Source organism: Eutrigla gurnardus, assembly GCF_963514095.1.
Source record: "Eutrigla gurnardus genome assembly, chromosome: 11".
NCBI classification, from domain to species: domain Eukaryota; kingdom Metazoa; phylum Chordata; class Actinopteri; order Perciformes; family Triglidae; genus Eutrigla; species Eutrigla gurnardus.
The window spans coordinates 12,934,523-12,954,552 of record NC_139925.1 but is presented as its reverse complement, the minus strand read 5'-3'; the positions used below and the strand labels follow the sequence as shown (position 1 = coordinate 12,954,552).

Sequence of the window (20,030 nt, the reverse complement as noted above, 5' to 3'; positions counted from 1 at the left end):
TAACAAATATACAGCAGATACAAATGCTGAATACAGTCAACACATGCCTGGCAAAATAAAGTAAGTTGACTTTCTATTCTTTAAAGTCACACAGCTTCAGATAATCCCTATTTGTTCAGTCTGATCTACAGTGTACGGTGTTACCATTTGATACACACGCACAGAAAAAAAAACAACAAGACAAAAAATGAAACAAGAACTGGTGCATTCCTGAAATGATTTTTGGAATTTGCATCAGGCGTTTGGTCCAGCAGGTCTGGCTGGGTGATCAGTGATAGATGTTGATCATCTCAAAGTCTATTGCATTTAACCCAACCGCCATGTTTCCTTTTCTCCATTGATGAGTGTATTCAGGCATAAACCATAACTGGTCTATAAATAAACACAAATAGACAACCAATTAAGACAAAAATGGAGTGAAATTAATTTGAGCTACCGACCACAGCCTATCAATATGCCCCTGTCATATGTTGCCATAGCAACAGCTCAAATCCAAACTCTTCACCGGTGGAAACATGAATCTGAATTGAAGTTGGTCATGTATGTAGTGAAAATGTAAAATACATTTAGAATTTGGTGCCTTCTTGACCGATAAAAGGCAGACAGTGACTTTTTGGTGCATGTGGATGGAAGACAACAACTCCCACAATGCACAGCTCCGCAGGCCACTCCCACTGATCTGTCCCGGCTAACCAGTCCCCCACCTCTTTGCACTCACACATCGCCGTCTCAAAGTCATCAACCCGAGAGAACAACACAGAGAACATGACTGAAACTTTACTGACAAGTCGCATCTTCACATATTTCTAGTAAACACTCGGCCTCTGGATCGGCGTATGTGAGCGCTCCAGACCACCAGCTTGTTCCTGTCGCCGCTAGCCTGACCAGCGGTCCTGCGGCGAGTGGAGCTGGCCGGCGGCGGCAAGCTTACCGGGCCAGCGGCATTTTTATTATAAAAGGACCAGTCCAGTTTCGCTAACACCCCAAGTCTGAAGTGAGGTCCCACCACTGATCTGTAATAGGTCTGTAGCGTCAGTGGGTCCCGCCCCCTATAGGCGGGTTGAAAACATGAGGAACTAGTGTTGTAGTCTTACCCCCTCTAACCAACGCAAATGATGATATTTGCATCACCGGAGGCCCTTTTTCAGATTAGAAATACAGAGATCTCACGTCTCTGGGGAAAACGAGGAAATGATGCACATACATTCAAAAATACTACAGGGTTTTCTTTTGTTTATTGACTGACCAATTTGGTTTAGGGGTGTTTGGCCATTTACAGAATGGTATGAAAAAGTTTAAGGAATAAACAATATCGGGATCACAGAGTTGGTTTCTCCTTGTAAATATAAATAATAATTGGTGAAGTAAATCAAAGATCAGACTACTATTAGGGTCCCTCCCTTCAGTGCTGCACCGTATCATCTCTCACTGTATCACCAGAAGTTGATGGACATCTCATGTAGACCATAAATAATGCTGTTAAATGGCATTGATTTGATTTATGTGGGATAATGAAGTTTGACATCTGCCACGACTCAAAAACTGCACTGTAAATACACTGTTAATATTATATTGTGTGCAAATCTAAGGCAGTAAGACTTAATTTTGTTCAGTCTGTCAAACTAAATAGATAAATACAGGGTCCTGTTAGAGCACAACCGTATAATCCAACATGAAATATTAAGCTAGTAGATACTTTGCACTCACCCCACGTCCATTGCACTTCCCAGAGCACTCATGCACACCAAAGACACTGACATTCTGGCACTGGCGATTCAGGCACACCTATAAAGAGGGAAGAATCATTAGACATAGTTAAGAGATATAGAACTGCCGAGCCAATGAAGATTAACACAAAAACTAAGAAGTGTGTACAGTTGGATAATATCTGTTATGTATGTGCATGTTTAGTAGGAGGTGCGTGACTGAGGCCTGCTGCGTGTTCTCTACACAGAAGACAGTTGAAATATTTATCAACCAAATCAATTAACAATGGCCCCCCATTCCGTGTCTATACACTTTACACAAAACAGCCAAGTGGAATAATGGGGCACCAGTCCAGCCTCGAACGGGCTGTGTAAAAGAGGCTTTGGAACCACAACCTTAATTGAGCCTGAGCAAGAGTTGTTGCTAACTTCGAGCTAAGGCTGTTCACTTTAATCAGCAGGTGGCAAGCAAGACACGGGAACTTAATTCTGGACTTGAAGACTTGTGGTATTTACTCACTGATGAACAAAACTGCACTGGATTGTTGGGATGTAGTTTGTTTTTGGCGCATACACTGCAGCTGGCGGTTAATGATGGATTTAACCTGTTTGTGCATCTGGTTATCGGCACAGCTGTGGCTTGTGAGGCACATAAACAACAGCAACCCTGCATGCAAAGCACTAATCTAGTCGTTTAAATTTGAATGAGGGTTGGCTACGGGTCAGAAAAAACATTTAAAATAAGCATCCATAGACCTTATAAGTGATGTTTGGTGGACATGTATAACCAATTATACTGTCCCTCTTTCAGGTAAAGTATAGAACAACACTCAGGTAACTGCACCATACACATCACAGCCCTTAAAGGTAGTTCACACCAAACGTGCCGCAAATTTTCGCTTGCACGAGTTTGACCGCAGGGATATTTGTGTTTATTCATGTCACCAAGTGTAGACAGGCTGGAGAGGAGGGGGGCTTTGCCTCCATGTAGACACCGTCAATGTTCCATCAGTCATGGCTGAAATAAACACTATTGCTGCTTTGTACATGTTGTGAAGTCCCAAACACACCAGGTAATCAAACAGCATCCCGTTTGAGTTTTTAACATCACCCGGAGGTGCACGGTGAATTTTTGAGCTGTATTCGCTGTGAATAGCAAGATACACATCGGCTGGTTTACTACAGCTGTATGAACCCAAAACAAACTATTTTGTTGTGATTAACAACAACATCTCTAGATTTTGCAGACAACAGCCAGGCCAAGCTAACCTAGCAAACCTGCACAGAAAACACAAAAAACGTTTCAGCTCCAAGGGCAAGCCCCTTGAGGTAAGTAACAAAGTTTGGTTCCATATTCTAAAGCTGGACAACACATCAGACAAACTTGCCCTTTTCTAGCATATCCTGGCCCCCGCATATACGCCTAATGTCCACCACATAGACACAGCTCTGGCCTTTCAGGGGTTTTGCAAATGCAATCATCCCAAACTGGAGAACTAATGACAAAACGCCTGGCGACGGTATTGGCCTGGCCAGGTCTGGGCCATGTGTCAAAATGTGTGTAATATTTTCTGTGTAACAGGAAATGGTGAGAAAGCACAATGTGACTGGATTTTTTAAATTTCCATCAGGAAGGACCACAAGGACTGTAGTGTGGAGGACTGCTAAGGCACAGAGCATTAACTCTAAGTGCATTGTCACTACCACAAGGGGAGTATTTGCAGTAAACACTGCAAATGAGGAAGAAATGAGGCAATTTTGCATTACTGCAGTTCTGGACAGGGAAGCACACTTCCAGAGTATGTAGTGGAGCTATAGAGTTGCTTTAAAAAAAACTTATTGATATAAAGCAGCAGAGGAAATTGGAAACACTGTCCATATGAGCCCCATATAATTATGCCCTCACAGCCAGTTTGCCATTAATATCATTGCTCTCACAACCACTTTGCCATTAATGCAGGACTGGGAACAGATCTTGCAACCTCATCTGGAGCGACAATTAAGGAAGTGCTCCGGCGGCCAAATCTCCTTTTCTGCCTCTTTCTTGGCAGAAAAGGCCCTGATGTCACTGGCATGGTGAGAGAGATTTCGGGGCAGCACATAGAAGGAGAAAAGCTGAGAAGCACACCTAATAAAATAACAGGTTGCCATAAAGGTCTTGTCCAACCCTCAGCATGATGTGTATAAATGGATCACTCAGGAGGTAACTTTATTAGCCCTTTTCTTTAGGAAGGGCAACCTCTCCGTCTCTACTGCGGTACTGCAGTACCCTTTACTCAGCACCCAAAGGAATACTACAATGGCTCATACAGTTATACGCATTTTTGTGTCTCAAGAGGAAAAATAATACAGCTGCATGCTGCATGGCTATGGAAATAAACAGCAAGATAACAGATACTTCAAAAGGTATAGAAAACAGCTCAGAAAATAGTAGGGATGACCTCTGGATGACCAAGGCTTATACATTTCTGGTCTATATAATACTTGGTCACATGTGATTCAGTATTGCTTAATAAACACCTATAGGTGAGATTTGAGCAGTTTATGTGCTACTTAACAAGAATGAAGTAAAACTCCTTTAAAAAGTCTTAGAATTAAATGATAAACCGATCACTCACCATGCCGTCACCACACTTTGTACCAGCCAGAACCAGTCCAGGATCAGGCATGTCGTCGCCCAGATAAACATGCGTTCCTCGACACAGAATACGCCCTCCTTCTTGTAGCGGGATGTTGGTTTCAATGGAAACCGCGTTTGTTCCAATCACAGGCCGGTTGGCTCCTCCCTGGCACTGAATCTTACCACACTTTGCATCCCTGCACACAGCACACACAAACGGAAACACCCATACATGGTCACAAAGATTGAAAGACACATAATAATATGTGTAATCAACAAAGCTTCAAACTTAAAGGCCTGTCAGTCACAAACAAAGATAAGTAACAGTAGAGACAGATGAAAGACTGATTAATAGAGCTGTACTGCTTCATTCCTCCGGTCATTAAAGCAATTATACCAGTTAACAAAGAGCTTGATTACAGAATTCACCCAAAGGGAGAAGATCTTTAGAACAATTAGCCTAGAAGAATAGCATGAAATGATTCATGAATACTTTCCCAGCTCGTAATTAGCTGCTATCTTCCTCATATTACATTTTTCACCCATGTAAACTTTTGTTTGAAGATCACATGTCAGATTCCACTACATAATGAAGACGGCTAATGACACCACTTAAGCTAATCAGTTGTGTTTTGCACAGCTATTCCTGTGTACCTCTAGCACATCAATGCAGCTGCAGAGTCTTACCTTGCATCACATTTGGCAAAGGAGCCTTTGGAGTCCTTCCCACAGTTCCCGTAAGGATCCCCCGCAGAGTTGACTCGCTTGAAGCATATCCCAGGGGCCGGCTTGGCTCCTGCACATAAAACACGAAATATAACCACCTAATTGAAGTGAAAGATTTCCCTTGTAAAAGGCTTATTAGTAGCCACTGATGTACCTGGTCCCCATAGGGTGATGCATTGTTGCTCGTGGGTCTGGCAGATGCCATTGTAGCAGTAGCCTTCCACGCTGTGGCAGGCGTGCCCGTCGTGCAGATAAACGTTGGCTGGGCAGTGAGGGTTGGCACCAGTGCAAAACTCTGGCAAGTCACAGGAGTTACTGGACTCTCGACACAGGGTGCCAGCTGGTTTCAGCTGTGAACACATACAGTACGGTAACCGCTTTTGGGCAATTTTGGAGAAGCTGCAACACTGCTGACATTGTCTGTCTTGGTTTGATATTCTTAGTCAAACATGACAGGACTGTTACAAACAAAGCAGCAATGCTTGTGCGATAGTCCGATATTTGGCAACCGGTCCATGGGGACATTAGAATAATAACATTTGCTAATTAGCACAACATGTTTGGTCACAAACCCAAGAATTGGACGATTATAATTTTGACCTGAAGATGGCGCTAGATAAAAATATATTAAAATTAATCCAGTGTGGGGCATGAATTTGAGTATCAAATTTAATGGCAATCCATCCAATTGTCGAGTTGAGGCATTTCACTCTGAACCAAAAATGTGGTAATGAGAAGTCAGGGGATCACCAATGTCGTTATGATTCATCTCTAGGAAACATGAATGTATGGATCAAAGTGATGACTGACATCGCTATCCATAGAGCCACGATACTAAAGTGGTTAAAAAATCATATCATGGGAGAAAAGTGTTTTTAGTTCTCTATGGGCTGCATCAGTGATGGATTGTAAAATAGATTTCGCAGGTGAAGGCTAATGACCGTGAACATTAAATCATGATGATCCCCCGCCTCTCACTATTGGATCAATTAATAATAATAAGCAATCCAAATTATTGTAGGGACTTCAGAGAAGTTGTTAGGTTGATTCTAAGTTTTGATCTCACAACCTTTATGTTTGGTGTTTTTCTGGATAGTCCTACTGTTATCACTTTGCTGAGATCAGTTTGGAAAGATCTGTTTATTTTAATGATTATATAAAAGTGTTGATTTTCCTCTTTTCCCAGGCATCACAAAGGTGGAAATCAACAGCATATTGTTAAAGACTGATTAAAAGTAAAAGACAACTAAAGACAACTATTTAATACCTTATCTTTATGTTAACTTATTATGGGGCTCGAGTCTATGTAGGCTATTTAACAGCGAGGTAAAATATGCTTTTGTGTAAAGCGCAGCAAAGGATTCATTTATCTTAAAATGGAGATCTCTGCAGAAACATAAGTGGATATAATGCGTTCTAATCCTCAACAAATGTTCCTTTAAAAAAGAGAGAACACGTATCTGAGAAAATGATTCAAAATATTTTCAAGTTAAGTCGAAACCACTAAGAACTTTCTGCAATCCAATTTGGGAACCTGACCATAATTTAAATCAGCCTATTGAGGCAACATACACAAAGTTGGAATGAACTGACCAAGAGATATTCAATTATTCGCAAGGACTCACTATTATGAGTCTCTTAATAACCTATCAGACAGAATTAACAGTTTCCAAAAGTTTTGGGTCTTCTCTTCGATTTAAAATTGAAAAACGTTAATCTCTGCAGAATACAGCTTTGTGTAATGTTCAGAAGAGCAGAGAAAATGTCATTTCCAGGTATGAAAAGTCTTACCCTGCAGTCTTCACAGCACTGTCCGTGGGCGCACACGGCGTCTCCCTTCAAGGTGCATGTGGTGGCGTTGCAGCATGGGTTCATACATTCCTGGAATAAGAGGGAAAGAAAACAAAATAGTTACCACCATGTGGACCTGATCATCACTCTGGAGTTCCTCTCCCAGCTGGTTCCCTGTCAGATCAAGACTTCCAGGTCAAAGGTGTGCACTTCCTGATCTGGGATTCCTGCCTACACTGGAGACCTTTGAATGGAGACATTAACTGCAGCTCATATGTTCTGGATTTGGGAATTCTGTGAAGTGTGTAACAGTGACCGTAACACATGTGAGGTCAAACGAAGTGGGAGCTGTAAAACAGAGTAGCAACAGATAAAAATTGGATGTTTGGAGGACGTGCTTTGAGAACATCAACTCTCATTTGGTGTAAAAAGTAGAAAAGTGTGGCAGAGTTGACAATTAGTGTATCGTGGACAAAGGCAGGCGTAGGATTTGAAAGCCCTTAAGAGGCGAAGATTGTTGCCACTTCACCGCAATGACAAGATCAGTTGGCTGCTGGCGGAAACCGACAAGAGGAGAGAGGATACATAAGGAGGAGTCGAGAGGGGAGTTATGTTGTAAAAGACTTCAGAGAGGGTGTTGCAATGTTTATCTTTTATTAGATGCCAGAACACATCAGCTTTGTTTTCCAAGAAGTGTCACGCAGCACACTATCACGCCGAAAACAACACTCACTATCATTCATCTTCTCTCAACGTGGCTGTTTGGCTCGTGGGGCTCTAAGGTAATGACAAGCGTTGGAAGGCTGAGAACTGGAGGCAGCTGGTTTGGGGGACGTCTAATCTTCGGTTGATGTGTGGTTTTATAAGTCCGGCTGTTTACCACTTGGCCCTGACGTAAGCCTATTGTTTGGAGGGGAGGGAAAAAAGGTTGCTTTCATCTCTCGGTCTAAGTGGGCCAACGGATAAAACAAGCAGGCCCTTAGAGGTGACATCATGGAGGGGCTGGAGGAGCTGGCAGAGACCGAGCTGGCAAATGTAAATCAAACGGTTTGGTTCGTTGGGGGTCAAACACAATGAATCCACAAAAACACCACCTAGAGTTGCCTGTAAGTGTTGGATTACGTAGTCATAACACCACTTAATAATCAAACACATTGATTATTCCAAAATACAATTACAAAAGCTTAAATGCCCACTCAAATATGTTTTTCTTTCCAGTAACTAAGCTCTGATTAATCCTGATCAGGGATCGGACTGATAGCCGATTGCATTTTGGATCTCTTATGAAGCCTTTTCTCATTAGGTGCTCACATCATAACTCGTCAAAGATCATAAGGGGAAAAAGAAAAATCACTCTACAACACGACTCTACAACTGCTAAAAACGGAAAAGTGTGTTTTGGAGTTCGACAAGACTGTCGATGAAGACTCCTCTAGTTACATGTTATGCTTGTCAATAATAATAGCAGCTTGTGAAAAGAAAATGTGCACAATTCAGTAGGCAACGACTTCCTTCAATCTGTCAGATACATATTTAATCAATATTGTCATATCGTCTGCTGATCTCATTTTCAGGTTGTTGCTACAGGTTGTGAATATAAATGGAGTTGCCACTGAAATCTGTATCTTTGAGTTATTTATAACTGCAGATCCTAGTACATGCTAAAAGCTATTTGATTATAAGATTCGGGAGGCAGATAATTAATGTGTCAGATGTAGACAAAAAAAAAAGGGAGCATATTTGCTGCATTTCTCTGTTTTGTATCATCGTAACATGCATGAAATATTCATGGGGTTTTAGATCGTGCTTTGACAATTTTTTGCAAGTTTCACTATTGTTTTTAATTCTCCATGATACCTATCAACCACAAGAGATTTTAGTATAGATATGTTCATTATCACATCTCCACACAGCCGCCCTGGCTGCAACTGGGTGGTATCTGCTTCCCACATGTGATTCTCACTTCACTGTCCAAGGCGCCTCGCGGTGCGTGCGAGCCAGAGACAAAGTGTGTGTGGGTGGATACATGCATCGGAGCGCGCCCAGTCGTTTGGGTGGCGAAGCCAAAGAAAACTTATTTCAGCCTCAACCCCATTACGCTTTTGTTTGTTTCTTTTGTCACACAGTTGGACAGTGGTTTGATTAATGGGCCTTCGATGAGGATGTGACATCGCCCTGGCAGCCTGTCAGCGCACTGCTCAGAACACGGTGGAGACCGAGAAGGTGTGATGTAAATAAAACACTTATATTGGGGGGCCTCGGGGTGATTTGCTGAGCTTTTCGGGCTTTGTTTGCACGGGAGGTTTTCAATGCTTTTTTAGCCGCCAAAGACAACATCAGTGTCAAAAGAAAGTTTAACGTGAAGTTTGTTACGGTTCGCTTGGGGGTCTGAGGGAGCTTCTGAGGCTCTCAGTGGTTCCGGTTGACTGCTTACAGGACTGTAACTGTTTCCTTGTGGACAACGGGCTTCGTAAGGGGGGGGGGGGGGGGTGGGGGGGGGGGGGGGCGTCGTGTTATGAAATTGCATGGTTTGACTTTCTTTCCCTTGATTCATTTCTTTCTTATGTTTGAGGATTAACATATAGATGTGAGGGGAGTTTCCTGCAAGTAAGAGTGACAATCTTAAGGAAAAATCAGTCCTGTCGTTAGGACATTTCGGGGAAAGGACCACCCATGGATTTTTTCTGAATCATTAACTACACTTTTGTTTATCCAGCAAAAGCATTTTCATTGTTACACACCGATTCACATTAACATAGTTAGACAGCCCCGCCTAGTGCAACCACAGTGTTGGAAAACTGATGTACTCCACTGAAGCAGGGCAGAATGAAAGCCTCTGGTCTCCACCTTACCTCCAGCTCCCCGCAGTCACACTCCTCTCCCTCCTCCACGTAGCCGTTGCCACACTTCTGGCCGCCGTAGAGCACCTTGACCTCGGGCATGTTGTCCAAACACATGCCCACGCCTTTCTCCAGGCTGGCGGCGAGGTCCTTCTTACTGCATGTACTGAACACGGTTGGGAATGGATACCTGTAAGAAGGATGGAAAAAAACAGGGTTGCCTCAAATGAAGGAACGAGACAAGATTACATGACATGGAGAATTCCACAAATTTGCCTGAGACAGACAAAATCTTGCTTTGCGTGAGCTTCAGAGTACTGTTCAGAGACCACAATGATCCGGAGAAAAGTGCACTCAATCCTTCTGCTTAGTCTGAACATGGATAAGGCTTTCACTGGAAACTTTGTTCACTCGGCTCATTCAAGAGGCCTATTCACACAAATGTAATGGTCTACCGACTTTGTACCGTATGAGCTCCAGGTCGATGGATTTTCAATTCTACTCAATATAAAACGGGCCATCAAATAGAGAAACATTTTCTCTGGCAGCTCCATTTTCAAGAGGCATATCATAGCATGCACAATTTTAGCAACTGACTGGAGGAGGGAGAGAGTTAGGAGGGGCATGTTGGATGTGGACGGCTTGTGTGTGTCAGCACATGTGTGTATGTGAAACCCTGTTAGATTAGCAAGAGCGAAACCACATCATTTCTAACAAATTAATTTCACTCCTCGGTATCGTTTACCTGAAGGGCTGACTTATGTCTAATTTAGTGTGGAAAGAAATTGGATTTTATTTTTATTAAAATTGAGAAAATGTTACGACTTTAAAGATGAAACTGTGTGATATGCCAATAACAGCTGTGAAGCCCGGGGGAGCGGTCCGCTAGAATGAGCTTCTGCGTGTCTAGGAGCCAAGGACCAGAAATAAATAGGGACAGAGACAGGCAGAGAGTAAAAAAACACAAATAACATGTAGATAAGTAGAATAATACGGAGTGGCGTATGAAACAGACCAAAAGACACTGAGGCATGGACAAAGGAATTGGAAACCATCTATGCAGAGAAAAAGGAAAGAATTATTAATGGGCCGGACTGGGAAATGGCAGAAATGGTGTTGCTTTACCAGAGGTGGGGCCGGAGGGGTAGCACAGCACTCAAATCAACCATAAAAAGGATGCAAAATGTGAAACAAATCGAGAGGCAAAACAACAAAAAGGGGACAAAACACTTAAAAACAGGCCTACAACAATCACAAAGACGCAATATGAGACACAAATTAAGAAACAAAATGTCAAAACAGTGACACAATGACAAAGAGACGTTAATTGATTTCAAAGAGATGTGAAGCCTTCCTATTTAGTTGTTTTGTGTCTCTTTCATCAGAATAACCACAGTTGTTTATTATGCAGTAATGTATCACACTGAATGAACAATGCAACTTGTACGCTGTACCGCATTCAAACGTCTCTCAACCCGCCTCTGAGCTTTACCTGCTCTCAGGCCTGTGATGTGCTTTGACTCTCTAAACCCACTGGCAGTATGACAGCCGCAGGACATACACGACTACAACACGGTGCACAATGGCAACAAAACCAGCCCTCGACCTTGTGCTTCATGCCAGCTAACAAACAAACGCAGCCCTCACAAAAGGACTGAAACAGAAAAGCAGGCTTTAGGGTGTAAAATCAGTATCTCGCAGCTCACACAGTCACAACGGGGACATAGCCTCGCTTCAAAAAGGAGGCTGTGCGGCGGCAGGGAGCAACGGCTATCATTGAAGATTGGCAGACGTGGCACAGAGAGAGGCAGCTGGCATCGGACACTTGGAAAGCTCCACTTCAGACAGAAACGCGTCATACATGTGCTCGTGCAGCAAGACTGACTGGGCTCTTCAAACATAACAGGGCGTGGAGACCGTCTGCAAAGCCCGCAGCTTGACGGGGCAGATTTGTGAAAATTCAACATTACACAGAATATGTTGGCGTTGGACAGAGATGGAGGTTTGTGTGTGTGTGTGTGTGATGCTTTGCCTTTGCCTAAGGGGGACTTGGCTGCTGCAACTGCACGGATATTTCACTGCTGTTAGCTGACTAAAGTGAAGCTGAGGGGACTGGAGATAACCGTAGAGGCATTCAATGGGAAAGAAATTAGCTTTTTTTTTTTCTTCTTTTCAAGAGCATAGATTTCTAGAGAACACGGAACACAGAAAGACGTCCTCTACTAACAGACATCCTTGGTCGAAACTGCTGCGTCCACTTCACTCAGAAGGTCCACCTTTGAGCATTGGCTTGCTTTCATCTCTCGCTAACCAAAGGAAATCTACCTGTTTTTCTGTCTGTCCCCGTCTGCTCCCGTAATCCACTTGTAAAGAGTCTTTTAACCACCATAACACACAGAAAAGGAGCTTTGGTAGCCCCCTAAACAGGCTATGCAGATCAAACTACTTCACAGAACAGACCGAGTCCCCCTGTAAATAGCTTTGGCTGCCACTTATAACAAAACACAGGCATGCTCTGGAACCAGCACGGAATGTGTATGTGGGGTAAAGAAACTGGCTTTAATGGTTTGTTAGTTGAGGCGGTTGTAAGTTGATTTCTTCACTGAGAAACCTCAGGTTTCTTTGGACCAAATTCCACCCACATAGAAAGTATTAACAATCAATATTAGTGTATGTATTATTATATTAACACGATCCAGTGGATACATGTATGTTAAAATCAACAGATTAATTGCTATGTATACAACCTTGCTTTGGGATAACTCCTGACTGATTTATCTTCTTATAATAATTAATAATTAGAATACACATGTCCACTATCACTAGTATATTATGCAGCCCCCCTATTGGTTAGACATTGTCAAATACTAATGATATATGCTAGGAACACACCATCCTGGTAACAGATGCATAATCAGCATAACTGGATGTCTAGAGATGTTGCAGGTATATCTGCTTCTCAGTCACCCCTGCTTTGTACAGCTCTTTCTGATAATGAGCAGATACACCAAAGGAGCAAGGAGTCCGGATACTGAAGAGCACAAATGCTTTCCTACTGTTGTTGTGCCAAAGACCGGATGTCTGTGGCTTTCAGGGGAAGGATGGAAAGAAATTATGAACAGGAAAAGACAATATTAAATTACTGTTCACTATATATATTAATATTAAACTACTGCTTGTAATGCAGATGCTGGCTGTGGAAGCATGGACTGTGTCTTGTCCATGTCAGACAATGGCTTGTCTATGAACTGGAATATATCATAAAACTGTTCGCACCTTGGCAGATATTTGTGTGTCCACGTAGGACCCCATCACTCAAGAAGCCGATTGAAAAACATTGCTTTCAGGGCCTTTAACGTTTATTTTTATTTGAATGTATGGATGCAGTTCAATTTTGTACCTTCAGCTCGGCAGAAACTGCATTTAAAAGTCATTCCTAAGTCGAAAGAAATGAACAACAAAATTCACAGTTTTCGATAAATCCGCAGAACGAAACATAAATCAGCATCAGATCTCAGTCTGCAAAAGACCCACAGCGAGGGTATTATCACAGCTGAGACCACACTGCTGCTCCTCTGTTCAGGAAATTAGTCGAGCAGAGAGTGTAGGTTTCCCTGGATAATATTAGCATAAAGTCCTGCACCCTCTCCAGGTGTAGTTTGCTGGGGTGGAACTAATTTGGCTGTGCACAACAGTAACACAAAATCTAATTAGTCCAATCCTTGCTGGCTGTTGGTAGCCGTTCAAAAGGCAAATATGTCATTCGCACTGCAAAATAACACACTGTTAACGATCGTAATCTCATCAATGTCTTACAGCCTAAGACATCTGTGATACTGTCAGAGGGAAAATGTGTGCTGCTGTCTTATTGATGTGCAGTTGTCTTAGTGGGTGCAGCTGCCAAAACACAGAGAGAAGGAAAAAACCCTTTATCTGCTCTGCTTTTTTACCTGCCATATCTACAGGAAGTCTAAAAGAACATTTTAAATATTGTTATTTTCAATCAGTAATGTTTAAAGGGCCACCTTGGAGTTTTCCTGGAAACAAAAAAAAGGTTTTATCCTTGTCCAGTGTTACCCCGCTGTTATCCTTTAGCTCTCAAAAATGTGTTTAATGTATTTCTTACCTCGTAAAACATTTGCAAAGCTGATTAAAAGAAGTATTTAAAACCCCGGTATTGTTTTCATCCATGTTTACTACCTTGCAGGTGTCTTATTCCCTCTTTTTGTTGGAGTGTTGCTGCATATCTTGGCACGTCAGTGGAATAGTGTGAAAGCACTGGCAGGAATGTGTATCGTGTCACACATGTACATGTAAAACAGCCTTTACATTCATGATAATGACTGGAACCCGTCCTTGTCATACAATGGACAGGTTTTTGAAAACTTGAAATGGGATGCTGAAGAAAACGTAGGCAGGAATCCATGAAAAAAAGAAAGAAAAATTTCAACAAAACAATGCGTAGCAAAGAAGAAAAATGCACAGCCTTGGAACATACCATCTGCTCAGGTTATCCCAAGGTGAGCTCGGCTGCTAACAAAGCTTTTGAATGCGTTTGGGTTACTGCTGACTATAGAAATAGGCACATGAATGCCTCTCCTGCAGAAAAGAGCAGTTTTACTGTTTTTTCCACCTAACAGTCACTCAGCGCTGACAGGAGCCAATGATGAACACCTGTTTTCACCATCTCCAATTAAGCAGATGTCCAACTCCAACGTCACAAACGAAACAACAAAAATATCATCATACTAATACACAACCAAGCAATCTAAATAAGCTCATACTCTGTGATTTCACAGACCCACTTATTACTAAAACACTGGCCTGGAATGAGTGATTTTAGGGTGTACTACAGATTAAACATTTCTATCGTGCTCACAAGGAACAGATTTTATAATGCAGCAGAGATCCCCCACCCCAGGGTCAGGATCCAACAACACTGAATCCCACATATCCGAGATTACATCTTTCTAACACACTCCCCTGCCTCCAAACCCTACTCCTCCAGTTTGTCATGCAGACTTTCTGTTAACTAAATCTGCCCCAGCCCTAACACTGTACTGACATGCAGAGATAGAGTCTCTCGTGCAGCAGGCAGCTTTTTCTGGAATTTAAAGCCATATGTGTAGTACAGATGATTCCCGTCGGTTTAATCATCTCAGCACGTGCGGCCAGTGATTTCAGATGGGGAGGAAACGGTTGACGCATCGGCCACATGGGATCCGTGAAGGGCTTTTCTGTTTGTACGCTCTCTGACTGACACCAAGCTCTCTCCACTGCTCTACAGGCTGACGTGCATTTAGTCCAAGCTAAGCAGGAGAGACATGTCTGACCTTTAGGTAAATGTTAGGCTGCAACGCTGGCAGAAGCCTATGGTGATTAAACATCAGGAAGAAAAGCTCAATTTACCGCCAACCAGCAAGCTAACTAGCTTCTACCTTCCTCCCCTCGGCAGAACGTCCACCGATAACTTTGTACCATTTCACCTCACTTGCACCGTGTCATTTCGACTAGAAAATAATGGGACTCGCACTCTATTTTATATTCTGTTGACAAAAAAATTGACCTCTTGGCCTGAAAGTCCAGCCACAGCTCCCTCCTGGGCGTCACCATTCTTCCAGGGAACATGCAAAGGTATGTACTCTCTCCTGACGTCCCATGATTACAACTTCTAAAAGACATCCCTACTTCCAAACTCTGTTCCTCACCTCTGTCCCGCAAATTTCCACCCATTGTTATGACACAAATCTCTTGTGGCCAGCCGTCACGGCTCACACACCTGTCACCGATGTCCATCTGCACCCAGTCAACTCCTTCATTGTCATCTCTCTCCTGTTTTCTCTCCCCTCGCCTCTATCCCTCTTTGTGTTTCTCTTACTGCTATACCACTGAGGGAGATAAAAGACAAATACAACCACCGCTTCCTCGCCCCGCCTGTCTATCCAGGCATGAAGCACCTCTCTGCGGATCTCTCTGTGTGCACCCTGGCCCTGATTGCAGCTGGCAGCGTCACTGATAATCACGTCATTTAGATGCAGCCTGTCCTCGCTTCCATTAGCAAGTCTAAACTGGGAATATCCCAAGCACACAGTCAAACGAGCTACGCTGCTTAACAACAATGTGTTTAACATTCTGCAAGCATCTGGGCAGAGGGTCAAAGGAAGATGCTTATATACATCTATATAAAAGAAACCAAACCTGCAATTGGGGGAAATGACCTCTGGATTCGTTTGTGAAAATGATTTGTTTTGTCAACAGGTTACTGTGAATTTGGGGTGGATGGTTCAGAAAATTCAATTTGGGAGATAAGTGGCTAAGTAGAGGTTGAGCTTGGGGAGTTATATTTTTCATCTTTCAAGCTGGCTCAGAAACTCAAGATGCTACCATGACACACTTCAAATGAGCTCCGCGGCTCATAGTCTGACTGATATCATCAACAACAACATTTTCAACACAGTTGATTTCTCGCCCTTAATATTCAACATCAAAACAAGGGAAGCACGTGTTATAAACATATTCCTGAGTTTAAAGCAGTATGAACACATTTTTGACCACTAGTTAGCCAACCAAAATGGTAAAGTTATGGCACGTAAAAGCAAAAACAAATACCTGAAAGAGATATCGATTTGTGCAATAAAATGGTCACTACCCTATCATCTTCCCGTCCAGATTCTTCATGTATATTTACATTCTAGCTCTCATTTTAGTCATTTTGACAGTCTATATTGTAACTGTCATATGTTGGTTCTTCTGTACACATAACATTTATTGCATGTCTGTCAGTGAGAGGGATCCCTCTTCTGTTGCCTTTCCACAGGTTTCATTCATTTTTGCCTGTTGAAGCGTTTATTTGGGGAATATGTTTCTAAACCAAAACCAGGGTCTAAGGTCAGAGAAGTGTTCTGTGCTGTACGGACTGTAATGCTCCCTGAGTCAGGCTATATAATTAAAATTGACTTGACGAGGGTTGTTTTACTGATCAACACCATCGTAAAAATCAATGAGCTCCATTAAAATCATCATCACTGAGTACAAACATACAGACTGCAGTGGGCAACGGTCAATGCACAGTTAAACATCGATAATTACTGGAAATAGGGAAGTATTGATACTAGTCGGCTAAAATTGTCAGGCAAAATGTCAGCCTACCGCTGTGTATGGATTTATCTAATTTATTATGGAGGAAAATGAAAGGTCACTTATGTGTTTGATCTCATAATTACATAGCAGAGATTGAAGTGACTGTGCTTCATAAGACTATACACCCATTTAAATCATAAATGTGTTTTTCGAAACTCTCCGCATGACATCAAAAGATATGATGAGCTAAGGTAAAGTGGACATGTACGCCGCATAAATCCGGTGGGGTTATTTCTCGAAAGTACATTTTTGTGGCACGAGTACAGCAGGAAGAGCTCACTGTTGCCAGTGGCTCCAAAAAACAAGCACCGTTTTTGACAGCCCCTCCCCCTCTCTTTGCTATTTGTGTCATAAAAGTTCATTCCACTTTTTCTAGGACAATTCTGGAACATCGCACGTTACATTATTGATGTCTTTTTTTCTTGATTTCGTGGTATTTTTGAGGATGGACTCACAAACCACCTATGGTCATTGTCTGATGTTACACTGACATTAAACAAGTGTTTAATGTCTTTTTACAGATCGTAATGTATCTACTCACTGCTCTAAACTCAAGCTTCAGACCGTAGAAGAGTCTTGATCTAGCTATCTTTCCTGCAACATCTTTCCTGGTTTGTCTAAATTAGACAAACCACCATTAAAGTGCACAATTATTAATATGTGGGACAGATGTAAGCTAGGGTTGATGCTGGTTTGTGTGTGGTGGCCGGGTTTGTGTGAGCAGTTTCCTTGATTTGTATTTTGAAAACATACATTAAATATTGAAATAACAACAGTCACTATCTTTCAGTCTTTGCTTCTTTGTCTTCCTTCACAGTGTTGTGGAATTCAGCCTGACCACATTCATATGTGGCTTGCGGGATCCATCATCACACAAACCAGACTGGCACGGGACCAAACGTGAAATCTGGTATTGCGCTCTGGGTTGGCCTTATCTGCTCTGCTGTTTACCAACAGTCACAGAGTCCATCACTTGCAGCAGCAGTGTTATCTCGGCAACCCAGGCAACATGAGTAGAATGCTAGAGCAGCTGCTTTAGTCTCGGGCCAAACTGTGTGTCTCTGTGTTTGAGCCTCCTCTCACACAACAACACAAACAATGGAGCGTCATTTAACAGATGAAAACGATCCAACCTGTGGAGCTGACTGGTGGAGCTTAATCAAACTTTTATTGAATGTGAATTGAAGGTGAGAGGAGTCTGTAATTAATATTTTAATTTATTCCAAAAAGTTAAGCTGATCATTTGAATCCTGCAGCTGTGTGAAACGATGCTTTTAAAGGGTAATTGTTTAATGGAACTCAATTAATGGCATACCAGCAGAGATAAACAGCCTAAATCCCATCCAAAACCTTTTGTTTGAGCTTTTAAATAGCAAATTAATATATTGATGAAATGCTAAAAGCAACAACAATTACCTCTTTTGCTACAAATTACAGCAGCATCAACATTTCTGTCACATTCATATTCTCAAGCGTGAAGCTTGTAATCTCAACATGGGTACCATTTTGCATGAAAAAGGATCATCAGAATCTCACCCTGTGGAGGGGGTCATGATGCAGCCCCCACGGTCGACGGTCATCCTGCAGCCACAGCCGCGCTCTGGGGTGTCATGGTTCATCCCAAAGTTGTGTCCGAGCTCGTGCGCCAAAGTCACGGCTGCCCCCAGTGGGTTCTCGGAGTGATCCTGTAATGGGACACAGAAGGTGAGAATGTGCTTGTCATGTGAAAAACGGAATTGTATGTTTGACTGTGAACAAAGTTCACTACAAATTACTTGAATGAGGGTTGAATGATTTAAAAAAAATGTCTCATGTAATTATTTAGACTGATGTTGCGATTGCGAGATAATATATGATATTAGATGGACTGATCGTTTTTACACCATAATTCTCAATGGTTATGGTGTGATTTTTGCAGGGATCTGTACCAAACAGATCTTAAGGGTGAAGAATATGAGGTTTAGCCAGGACATTTCTGCAGCACGACAATATTGCATTTAAAATGGTACTTTTACATACATTTCACCTTTAACTTTTGAGAAATTTAACAGCCCAATTACTAGAGTAAGCTTGGAGTAAAAAGTGCACAGAAAAAGAAAACAATTTTAAAGTGGCAGATTCCCAAAAAGAGTTGAGTAACACAACGATCTGCCACCTCACCCTTTCCTATTAGTAATTCACCTCATGGAGTTCTGAATAAATACGCCATTCCATTACCCCTGCAGACCCAATCATACCCACTGCTAGTGGAGACAGCTACTGCAGTAAGCTCCATAAACCTAGCCCTGTATGTCTCACTGCCGCATTGATAAGTGAGACAACTGCCCTTCGCAAGGCAGCCAGAGACGGGGAATGACGAGAGGGGAGTGAAAGTTTCAGTTTTACCTAGTTTTTCACAGGTTGAGAGGTAGACAGTGATAGTGGAAAGTTTGGAGTGTGACTAAGAAATAAAATCCTGTATATATTTTCAATTCAATTTTATTTAAAGTTTATCACAACAGAAGTCATCTCAGGACACTTAACACATTGAGCAGGACTGGAATACGCTCATGATTTTCAGAGTTAATATAATTTCCCAAAAAGTCCCAACATCACCCAGGGGCAAGCGTTACAGCGACAGTGGCGAGAAACAACTGCCTTAATAGGCTTTTAGGCAGAAATCCCGTGCAGCCCAGGGTTGGGTTCCAACTGCATTTGGTGTTGGTAGTAGTATAGTAGTGGTAGCATTAACAGTAGTGGTGGTATTAATAGAAGCAATAGTATCAACAGTATACTATTGCTAAATACTATACACTAATATATAAGAGATGGAGATGAATGACTCAATAACAGCACCTATGAACTACTGATGGAATCAACTTGGGATGATATGATCATTTTGTGTCATCATTTGGATGCTGTCAATTATTCTGAGAAGTTGTAATTAAAAAAAGGTACAAAATGATATAATGGTACAACAACTACATATACTGACCATCCATTTTAATTAATAACTGAATCTGTGAATGTACATACAGTTATGTGAATATGAAGCTACGATCTTCATCCATTTCATACACAAACATCCGTGGCTATGAATAGCCCCTGTGTAAAGTGGTGCAGCATGTTCCGGCCTTATGGCATATGAATGCTGAATTAAATGAATGCTGTATTGTACAATAATGTGCAACCTCTCACGCACGTAGCAACTGTAAATCTTACTGCTGT

The 20,030-nt window shown here is 42.1% G+C and overlaps 1 protein-coding gene across 2 annotated transcripts in view; it reads right to left on the bottom strand.

Annotated features, from left to right (window-relative positions):
• Positions 1-20,030, bottom strand: part of LOC311020549 (C-terminal-binding protein 2-like) — a 158,646-nt gene that overhangs the window by 97,735 nt on the left and 40,881 nt on the right. The window contains exons 11-17 of one of the 2 annotated variants that reach the window (XM_084020641.1): positions 18,360-18,508; positions 9,696-9,873; positions 6,844-6,933; positions 5,207-5,402; positions 5,014-5,122; positions 4,325-4,523; positions 1,708-1,785 (exon numbers count right to left, since the gene is read on the bottom strand). In XM_084020641.1, coding sequence (XP_083876767.1) covers positions 1,708-1,785; positions 4,325-4,523; positions 5,014-5,122; positions 5,207-5,402; positions 6,844-6,933; positions 9,696-9,873; positions 18,360-18,508 — 999 coding nt within the window. The remainder of the gene's footprint in view (positions 1-1,707; positions 1,786-4,324; positions 4,524-5,013; positions 5,123-5,206; positions 5,403-6,843; positions 6,934-9,695; positions 9,874-18,359; positions 18,509-20,030) is intronic. The other variant, XM_084020640.1, reaches the window with a different exon arrangement.